This window comes from Acomys minous (assembly GCF_964271855.1).
Source record: "Acomys minous genome assembly, chromosome: 8".
NCBI lineage: Eukaryota > Metazoa > Chordata > Mammalia > Rodentia > Muridae > Acomys > Acomys minous.
The window spans coordinates 1941049-1952000 of NC_140489.1; the positions used below are offsets into that span (position 1 = coordinate 1941049).

Consider the following 10952-nt stretch of genomic DNA (forward strand, 5'->3'; position numbering starts at 1 on the left):
CAGGAACTCTACATTGGACCTGTATGGAAACATCTGTGCTTGCTTTGGCAGCATAAGTACTAAAAACCCGTAACTTTTTCTTTTTACGAAGGATCCTGCAGGAACAGTCTAAAGGCAGCCTACAGAGCACGTAACACCAAGGAGAACTCAGTGACTACAGAAACGTCAACCGAGAAACAGGCAAAGGACTTAGAGAGGCACGCCTACAGAGACACACGCAGATGGCCAAGGACTGGAGCCTCTAACCCCAGCACTCAGGAGGCAGAGGCAGGCAGTCTGGGCTTGAGGTCGGTCTGGTCTGTATGAGTTTCAGGCCAGTGCTATATAGGGAGAGCCTGCCTCAAAAAAGGAATGAAATTTTGACACACGCGCTTCCACATGCATGAACACATTAAACATCGCTGCACCAAGTAAAACAGTGCAGTCACAACAGGATACTATGCACTCTGCACCTACAACAGTCAAATATCAGAAAGGACAGGACAGAAGCAAGGGGCCAGGAGAAAGGCAGTGGGGCTACAAAGCTTGAGTGTAGAACGCCAGGAAGCTCAGGTGAGAGCTGACAGTTTAAAACAGTGTGAATGTTCTTAACTATGTGCTTAAAATGGTTAAATGGGAGATGGCTCGGTCAGTGGAGCACCGGCCATGATGGTGAGGGCCTGAGTCCAGATGCTCAGCATACCGCACAAAAAGCCAGGTGTTGGGGAGGCAGAGGCAGGAGGATGCTTGGGGCTTCCTGGGCAACCTGCCTAGTGATCTTGGTGAGAGATTGTCTCAAAAGCTAGGGTAGAGAGTGACTGAGCACACCTGATTTTAACTTTTAGCCTCTACACTCAAGCACACAGACATGAGCATCCATACACACATATATCACACGCACGCACACACACATGTGCCCCTGGTGCACACCTGTAAGCGCCAGCACTTCGAGTGTTGAGTGTTCAAAGCCAGCCTGGACTACGGTGAGTTCCAGGCCAGTGTGAGCTACATGGCAAGAGCCTGTCTTGAAAAAAACACGCTGGCCAGGAGGTGGTGGCGCACGCCTGTATCCCAGCACTTGGGAGGCAGAGGCAAGCGGATCTCTCAGTTAGAGGCCAGCCTGGTCTACAGAGTATGTTCCAGGATAGCCAAGGCTACATAGGGAAACATTGTCTCGAAAAGCAAACAAACAAACAAGGAAAAGCGAAAGAAAGGAAGTTAGGAAGAGAGAGAGAGAGAGAGAGAGAGAGAGAACAGGGTGAAATAGCTCATTATATATAAAGCTCTGTATACTTTACCACTTTAATAAGATTTTTTGTTTGTTTTTGTTTTTTTTAGAGGAAGGCATGTCAGCGGACAGTTCACACAGCTGTCTGTACAGGCTCTGAAGACCTATTTGACAGCAACCTGAAGCCAGTGAGCTGGAATTCTGGCAGATAACCTAAGACTCAAGTTCACTTCTTCTGCCAGGGACACCAGCAGATAGGAAACAGGAAGCCTATCCGTAGACTGTAGGAGGCGGATTACCGACCCCGGCAGGCTGTTTCCGTGGCTTCCTTAAGCTGCTACTGATGTCTGAACAGAGTAAATGACCACTCTCTGGGGAGCACTCCAGCAGGTTAGCCGACTCAGCCTGAACTCCACTCAGTAACGGAGCAATCGCACCCCTGCTACCAACATACCCACCAAAACGGAACGGCTTGCACGTACTGCTCTCCCCGGCCACCCTGACCCTCGGTCACTCAAATGACAGCCACAGAGGGAACTGTGAGACCATCAAACACCTCACAGAAGCTTACAATAAAAATGCTTTCTCATGCACATCCGCGCTACCGTCAGCCAGCCAGAGGCTCTGTCCCAGGCCCCCTCTCACACGGATCACCTGACTGCAGTGTGCAATGCTGGCAGGTGCCAGGGCAGAGGGGTGAGGCGCCATGATCATGGGATGGCGTTTAAAGACTCCCACCTGAGGGGCACACAATGCTTCGTCTCACAGTTCGCTCCCTTTGCCTGCTTCAAGGAGCCAGCGAAGCAGAGTCCCGTCCACTCAGAAGGTAGTGGAGTCGAGGCCTGGTGCCCGGAAGTGGGAGGTGGGCATGCTGGGGACAGAAGGCCCTACACCCGGTAAGCTACGCGAGTGTTAGCAGTCGCGGCACGACCTTGTCCTGCCTGCAGCCAGCACCCTTTACCAAGCATCGACTAAGTACCACCGGGTGCTGTGCTGAGAAGGGAACAACAGTCCAGGGAAGCCGCATGAGAATCCTGAGTGCTCGTGAGAGAACTCCAAGAAAACAAGAGGCCACGGTCTCAGTTCTTGACAACACGCTCTATGGAAAAGCATGGTTGGGGGGCCAGTGCTCGTGACTGAACACCTTACTCGTGGGGTTCCTCCTAACTCTCCGAGTATAAACCGTCTGATGCTCTGGCTAAAGCTGGCTACTGCGTGAGGCCAACTAAAGCAGTAAACAAGGTCGTATGTGTCAGCGTGAGGGACCATCTTCACATGGTGTTGATGTGGTCCATACATGGAGATTAATTCTAAAAGTCCCAGAGGGAGGTGCCATCCCGTGTCTGGGATCGGGAAGCCTCCTATGAGCAGTGACCTGGCCCCAAACCCACTGCTGTCTACACACTTGCCAGATGCAGATGGTCTATGAAGGAGTCACAGTGAGCCAGGCAGGGAGCAACATGGGCCAGCTCTTCAAACCGCCAGGCACAGAAAGCTAGTCCACAGGGTGCCCACGGCACACTCACGCCCTACTAAGACCAACGCCACTAAACAAAATGAGCCTCGGTCACCTCCAGAGTACCCACGTAGGCAGCTGACTCCACCAGGCTCTTGTCATTCTGCCCGAATGAATGGTTCACCCCCTTTAAAAAAAAATGCTAACAGCAACCACTTAGCTCAAGGAACAGTCACTAGGACAGAGGCTGCGCTTGCTAAGTGCCTGCAGCAGGTAGTGTAGGGAGCCGGTCCAGAGTCAGGTGAAGGGTTCAGCCTGGAGGGATTGGGTCTTGTGCAACATCAGCCAATGCTGGATGGGGCCCCAAGGCTTCTAACCACCTGCTTTAAAACACCACCACCACCATCAGTTGCTAGGGGTGAAAAAGAGAATAAACAATATTATTAAGCAGGGCATGGTGGCACACGCCTTTAATCCCAGCACTTGGGAGGCAGAGGAGTTCTAGGCCAGCCTGGTCTACAAAGCAAGTCTAGGACAGCCAAAACTACACAGAGAAAACCTGTCTTAAACAAACAAACAATATTATTAAACACACACTATTTCTTAGCTCTCCCTTTTAAACTAAAATAAGAACACTAGACATCTTGCATTAGAAATTCTTAGGGATTTCAGTATCAGGAAAAGTCTGGTCTCCTCTCTGATTCATGTCCTTTGGGTTGAGAAGTTTCCAGTAAAAGCTGAGTGTGAGAAAAGGGGATGGATTAGAGCTACCTCAGTTCCTTTTCCTCAGAAGTGGGGTGTTTCAGAGAAGCATTACTAGCCCTCCTGGCCCAGTTTCTCCGCATCTAGGATTACAGGCAGTCCACGCCGCCACGTCCCAGCTGAGATAGCCTTCCTAGTTCAGGGTTATTGCAAACAACATCAGAACTTTACACTTGGTAATTCCATAATCTCATTTAGAATTAACACACACACACACACACACACACTGGAATAAACTACAAAATACACAAAGGTTTGAAAGCTAAACCCGGAGGATTATGAGACAGCTCCACCATGAGGGCGGCTAACCCGAATCCTCTGGGGCAAGCATGAACTGGCCCCCACATGAGTTCAACAGAAACACCTCAAGCTGTTAGGAATACGCACACAGCACACACTCTACTTAGCCCTCGGCCACCTTTTCCATTTCAATTTGACAAACATTCACCACCTGTTTTGTGCCAGCCCCTCCACCACCAGCTTTTAATAACCAACATTTCACCGGCCACATGATGGGGGCTGTGGGGGCGCCAGGCACTGCCCTGGAGATAACTTTGGGGCCCTCACAACAGTGGCCAAGGGGCTCCTGCAGGGGCTGAAACTGCTTCAAGATTTCGGCCAAGAAACCCACCACGCAAGGCGCTCTCTAGGCTCTGCTACACCCAGCTGCAGGTAGGACAAGCTGACTGAGGACTGAGCTGCCTCTTAGGATGGCCTGAGGAAATCATTCCTGGGGTAAACCGGTAAAATTCGCAGGGACCTCAGCTCCAGGAACTGCACCCCCACACCAGGCAGCCCCAGCTGGCCCAACGGCAGGCCTCAGGGATTCTATGGCTCTTTCTTGAAATGAAACAACTAACAAACCAAAAACTGGACACTGTTACCTCCACATCTTGGTGATGCTTTACAGGCCACGCCCACCCACTTCAAGCAACACAGGACCATCTGATTCTCAATCTCTTAGAAACCTCTTTATGATGAGCAAGCTTTTACGTTTGTCATCCAGATGTCTAACTTCAGTGAAAATACATTTTTAGGAAAGCTGTTAAGGAAGACTATTCCTGAAAGGAGCAACATCTGGATCACCCAGCACAGACTCCCTCTTGTAGCACTGTGGTCTACCTGCATGTGTGTATATGTGTGTATGTGTTTGCCTCTGTGTGTACTCGTGTGCGCACGCGCGCGCCTGTGTGTGTGCATGTATTTGTGTGTGTGTGTGTGTGTGTGTGTGTGTGTGCATGTGTTTGTTTGCGTGTGTGTGTATGTATATGTGTATGTGTTTGCCTCTGTGTGTGTGTGTGTTTGCCTGTGTGTATGCACACACACACACACTGGGGGGGATGGTCTGCAGGGTAGACCAGATGGTAAAAAAGATGAACTCTCTAGAACAACTAACCACTTTCCCCCAGATTCAACATGTTACTTAAATTCCGGATAGCATGAGTCACTACTATAACACAGATTTCGTGAGCCCTGAAGCTATGTTCAATAAGAACTGCTTTCCCTCAGCAAACAGGACAACCAGGTAGGCCTGCACCAGTAAAGCCAGGTGCCAAAGGTTCCCACAGACTGCAAATCAGGCACATCCCCCTGAGGTAGTCAATGCTTTTAGCACAGTGTTAAATAAGACTCCAGCACAAGCCTCAAGGCACACACTGTGCCTATTCTGAAACATGAATCGCAAAGTTTCTTTAACAAAGATTTCTGTTAGCGGAAAATATGTAAAATACACATGTAATTCATGGAACATACGGACATCCAGCATGAAACCAAAGGCCCCTGGGGCTCCTCAAAAAACACAGGACTGAAGAAAGCATGGTTAAGAGCAACCAGCCCAGCAAGGCTTGTATGCAGGGAACTCCAGAACATGAGGCTGGCACAGACACTGTCCTCATGTCCTCTGCTGTTACTATGTTACCTACCTACGCCATTAAAAACTATGTGAGATTGTCCCCATGTAAAAGCTGTGCGGATCTTATATTTCCAAAAGTGACTTTTATAAAACATAATCTGGTGAGACCTCCCCCAATCCCCTGTGCCGTACGCCCTGCCCCCCCCCCCAAACATAAAACAACAGAGAGGCGCTCATTCAGTCAGAGCTCACTCATGCCAGGTCCCTGACAAAACCAAGCTGGTCTGGTTGAGGAGTGACGGAACCGTGGCAGCCCCTGGTAGTCATGTATATGTTGCTAGAGCACCCCTGTGTCCTCGGCCCATGTGGTAGTGTTCCATTGGCCATCCTTGACCAGAGATACGCAAAGATGCCTGGCCTTGTGTCAGTGTACACTCACGCCGACTCCAGCAGCAACGGCCAGACGGTGATGGCAGTTCTGCAGACACACGCCCAGCCAGTGGCCTTGGGCAAAGCAGCGGATTCAGTCTTATCTTTATTACGAGATAACACAATCCACTTCACAGAACCACAGGGAGAATTAATCTCCAAACTTCGGGGACCTAGCACAGTACGACTCAGAGAAGGAAGGGGGAGAATGAGGTGGTCATCCTGAACTGCAGTGACCACAGGAGCTAGGAAGAGGCCCACAGACTCTGTGGTGTAGAAGGTGGGGGAAACAGGACGGCATAAACATGGCAACTATGAAGACAGACAGGCGGGGAAGAACAAACTATGTACTCCAGCCACAACGCCAAGTCTTCACAGTGAGTGGCACGGCTTGCACGTGCGGTGTTAGCATTTACTACCATGGAGGTTCTTTCCTGAGCGCTAACCGAAGCTTTGACTAAGTATGGCTCTTCTCCATCCAGCTTTAAGCATTCCTAGCCACTACTTTTTTTAATATAAAGAAAAGGAAATTTTTAAAAAATCCTATTGATCTATATCAGTCCCCGAATAAAAGCTAAATCTTGATATTGGAAACAAACCCCCAGATGTTGGGGAGTGAAGACTAGCTCCAAAGCTCTACCTCCTGCACTGTGGCACCTGGGGATTGCCCAGCTCAAACCACTGCGCAGCACTTCTCAGTAATGCACTATGACATAGACAAACTGGCTTTAACTGAAATTGTCTCCTGGTTTTCTCTGCCATCACCAAATCAAACCCCTGTGACTTCTGAGAATTCAGCCCCTCGGTGCATGGGTCAGGCTTCTGCAAAACACCGAGCAGCTGGCCTTGCAAATACGGACCATTCCAGGACAGTCAGGGTACCGAGAGACCCTGCCTCAAAAAACTGTAGGAGTAAAACAAAACAAAACAGGACTATTAAGTAGACTCTCCTCGGGGGAGGAATGCAGGTCACTGTTGGGGCATCGAGTCCAGCCCCACGGGTGGCACAAAAGCAGTGACTTTAACGTGACCTGGGATGCACTCAGGTATCTCTCTGGCTCAGGCACTGCTCAGAACCCCGTGCTGCTTTTCTGTGAGCATCTTGGGAGTGCTGTGCTTTCCCAAAGGTGGGAGTTATATTTAGGGCATGTGTGATATTAGAGCGTGCTGCTTGCACACACCCTTGTGGTGTGTAGTCATGATCCGGCTGAGGACTGGAGAGCCTGTGCCAGGAATGGTCAGTGAGCGATCCCACCTGCACTGCCCAGCCCACAGAACTCAGCCCACTTCGGTGACGCCAACTGTAATCTACTCACTTTTACATTATGATGAGCAGGAACATTTCCAGAAGAAAAAAAACATTACCTTAATTTGTGCTACCAATGAGGAAGTCCTTACTAAAGGGGTGGGGGTGGGGGGGAGAGAGACGGACGACGCAAGCAGTCATCTTGCATACAGTCGTTTGCCCTAACTGGTGTGTAATGAGTAGGAATCCCTCCCCTCCACACACACGCACAGTAAACAGTTTACTATTTCAGAACTACCAAAAACTAGCCTCATTTTTAAGAATAAAAATGTCCACTTCCACCTATATACCCTTTGGGACATCCTGAGTTTTCAAAGATCCTGAATACAACAATCAAAGTTGCAAAGAACTCTCCGGTAAAATGACAGGTTTTAGAAATGGTATGTTACATTTTCCGAGGAAATTCCCAAGCTCATCTCTCTCTCCACCGGGCTGGCTGGAGCTGTGGTCCAGCTTGCACACTCCGCCTTCAGAACGCAGGAGGCCCAGAGTTCTGTTCCTAGCACATCATAAACCAATCCAGGAGCCTCAAGAATCCTAGCATTCAGGAAGTGGAGGCGGGGGATGGGAACAAGGTAATCTGCTCAGGGTTAGGGTTAGGTAGCAGTTAGGAGATCACTCTGGGATGAAGGAAAAGTCTTGAAAAACAAAGTAACTCTTTCCAAAGACATTTTGTTATGCCCTGGAGAATCATAGGCTACCAATATGTTCAAAGGCCATGTGCAAAAACAAAAACAAAAGGAACTCCTAAGCCTCAGTTTGGCTCGGTAGTTTTTCTGTTTCTCTCTTCACTGGAGAAACCTTTTAAAACACTTTCTCACAAACGTCCACTTTCAGAAAAGACAGTCTGCGGTCACTACTAACTGGACAAAGCGGCCGCAGGTAGCTAGCCAGCTGGCTAGCTCTTTAATTGGCCAGCACACAGCTATGGCAGGCCAGGTCTGGCAAAGCCTGCTCCTCCAAGGCTCAGAGCCCAGGCAGACAACAGGGGTGAACCCCAGTTGGAGGTGCGGTCAGAAGTGGATCAAGAAAGCAGCTCTCATGTAAGACATGCGGCGCTCTTTGTTCATTTTAAAAACTGCTTTGTTTGCCACTATATAAAAAGGTGTGTGTCCACTTAGATGTCTTGTGGTGGTTATCGCTTTTTATAGGGAGCTATTTTAAGGCAGAGAAAAACCCGGAAACTGTAAACTAATAGAAATCACAACACCACCGCTTAATGACCCTTTGGAAGACTTAATCTCAAGTGTTAGTAAAGTTTCAAAACCTAGTTGGGCCCATAATGGGTTTGAGCTTTGCGTTAAGACTTGCAACTTCAAAGTTGTTTGTTAACTTGGCCTTAAGACGTTCCCATTTGCCCCAAGTGGTAAATTCCTGGAAAACAATCTATGAAGGTTCTAGAACGAACACCACAGCAACTCTTCTAAACTCTTATTACCAAGATTGAGATAGTGTGACTCTCGTCTTTTTTTTTTTTTTTTTTTTTTTTGTAACTTTTTTTCTTAATCTTCCTGATCTCCGCGCACCAGTTCCGGTGAGGAAGGTGGGGGGATTGCTAGCTACCCTCCGCGCGCCCCTTCCTCCGCCCCCCAAGTCTCTGAGCAATGTGCGCCGAGGACACCCCCATCCACCCACCCCCACCCACCCCCGCCTGCCCGCAGCTCCAAAACTGGCGGCGTCCCTTCCTGGGTCCTGGGCTGCAGAGGCCAGACCTCCAGACCCGGAGTGGCACGGCGGGGAGCCACGCGCACACCTGCAGGACATAAGTTCTCAGCACCGGAGTCTTCCACATGGACAGACGGACCCGCGCCAGGAGCCGCGCAGGGCAGGGCTGGCGTGCAGAAAGCAGCGGGGGGGGGACGGGGGGGGGGACGGGAGGGAGGGAGGGACGGCGTGGGGGAGGTTGGGGGGCACCCTCACCTGGGGGCGCGTGGCCAGCTCCATCTTCCCGGCCGGGCTCAGCCTGCGCCCTACACGCGGCCACCCGGGCTGGCGCGGCCCCGAGCACGCAGCGCGCGGAGTTCGCCGTGGAGCGGCGCACTGAGCCCGGGCGGGGGGACCGCGCCGCGCCACGCGCTCTGCGCCTTCTCGCACGGCCTCGGGCCACGCGCCCGTCCCGGGGCCACGCCGCCTGCGGTCCCAGCCTCTCGGCCTGCGCGGGAGCGCGCGAAGGGGGCGCGCGGCCCGCGGTGACCGGCCGGTGTGCGCGCGCGGGCTTCCCCCGTCTACCGCGCAGGTCCGCAGTGGAGCAGTCCGCCTCGGTTCGCGCGGGAGACTCGAGCTGGGCTTGCACGCGCCTCTGAGCTCCCGGCACCTGGCCCACTCAAACCCTGCGGTGCCAGTGTCCCGTGGCTTTTCCGACCTGAGTTCGGGGTTCCGCAGAGACTGAGGAGCTGGCTTTGTTTTGTTGTAGGAATGGGCGTGGTCTGCGCGCCGCCAGAACTGGCTGCCCAGGTCTCTTGCAACCGCCCAAAGTTTTCTAACCCACTGCAGGCTAGGCCCCCATCCTGCTAGCCCGAGCTCCCCAGGAGTGGCTAGCTGCTAGTCGCTAGCACCTACTCCTCGCCGTGGAAACGCTGAGGTAGCCCTGCAGACTCAGGGATGAACAAAAATCCAGTGCCTACTAGGGTGGACTGTATGGGCTGGGAGCCATTACCCGCAGGATACTATGAATAACTATACTGATAACGCAAGTGTTATGATGATAATTATGTGGCATTATCACTTAATTTGACGGAAAATTAAAATGATTAGTAACCTAATTCTCACCACTGATTAATAATGATAAATGTAACAATGAAAGTGCATGGACATGTAAACTTGGAACAGGTTAGATGCGGGGGTGCGGGAGGGGGGGTAGTCTAAGGGGTCATGGATGACTTAGGACCCTAGTCAGAAGCATGAAGCATTTAATGAGTGGAGGCAGAAAGCAAGCCTGAGGAGCTGAAAAACAAAGTGTGAAAAGCTTTAGCATGGGATGGGGCCATGAGGGGATAGGGCAGCAGCTCCTCTAGGCTGACTTAGCAGCCAGGCATGATGTTGCCAGAAGTCCCAGCAGGCTTCAAGAGAAACTGTCCGGGAAAGAGGCGCCCTGCCTTCTCCTGCAGTTCCGACACGTCAGTGTTGGGGAGGGAAAGTCACAAAACAGCACCTGGCTTTGGAGATGCACTGGGCCTGGCTTGGTTGCCCTAGCCTGGGACCCCAGCTCTGAGGAGGCAGAGCCGCCAGGATTCTGGATGTGAGACCCTACCTCAAAATAGAAGAAAAGAAAATGTGTATTTTTACCGTAGCTACTACACATGGCCCATCTCCTAGAATTATCCCAACATTCACCCAGATACTCCTTGACAGCAGGGTACCACCAAACCAGAAAATATGTTTAATGCTTCTAGAGGAAACGCAACACTCTTTGTTCCTTTCCCCTCTCCCCACATTTTCCTTAAGCTGCCAGAAAGACCAGTAAGATGTATTAACCAAAGCTCTTTTTAACCTGAGGTAATTGTCTTCCTGTGATCTGAGGGTGTGTTTGCAGTTGCTTCTATTATTGTTATCTCTGCTGTAGACTACCGCAGAACCCTGTTGTTACAGGGAGTGTAGGTTTGAAGAAGCGAAGCACTCAGCGCCTTAGCTGACTCGTCAGGAACCTGTCTAACCCACCGAGCCTTCCTGCTTCAGAGACCTGCATCAACTTGACACAAAGAGGACGTCTCAGTTAAGGGACAGTCTCCACCGGGCTGTGACCGCGTCTGTGCAACATTCTGTCGGTTTACAATGTAGGAGGGCCCAGCCCACCGTGACCCATGCCATCCCTCTGAGTAAGAACCAGGGAGTAAGCTGCCAAGTTCTGCTCCTCACTTGGATCTATGGGGGCCATTCTTATTCAAACCATAGAATTCAGCGCGCGCACACACAGGCAAATCGTCAGTCACACCAGACACGC

General features: G+C 51.1%; 1 protein-coding gene across 3 annotated transcripts in view; it reads right to left on the bottom strand.

The window, feature by feature from the left end:
* CDCA7L (cell division cycle associated 7 like) overlaps positions 1-9401 on the bottom strand; it is a 32044-nt gene extending 22643 nt beyond the window's left edge. Inside the window, exon 1 of one of the 3 annotated variants that reach the window (XM_084791560.1) lies at positions 8933-9401. In XM_084791560.1, the coding sequence (XP_084647686.1) occupies positions 8933-8956 (24 nt within the window). In that variant the 5' untranslated portion in view covers positions 8957-9401. Of the gene's footprint in view, positions 1-7401; positions 7595-8932 lie in introns of those variants that run through there. The other 2 variants (XM_084791562.1, XM_084791561.1) reach the window with 2 other exon arrangements.
* Between the last annotated feature and the right edge of the window lie 1551 nt (positions 9402-10952).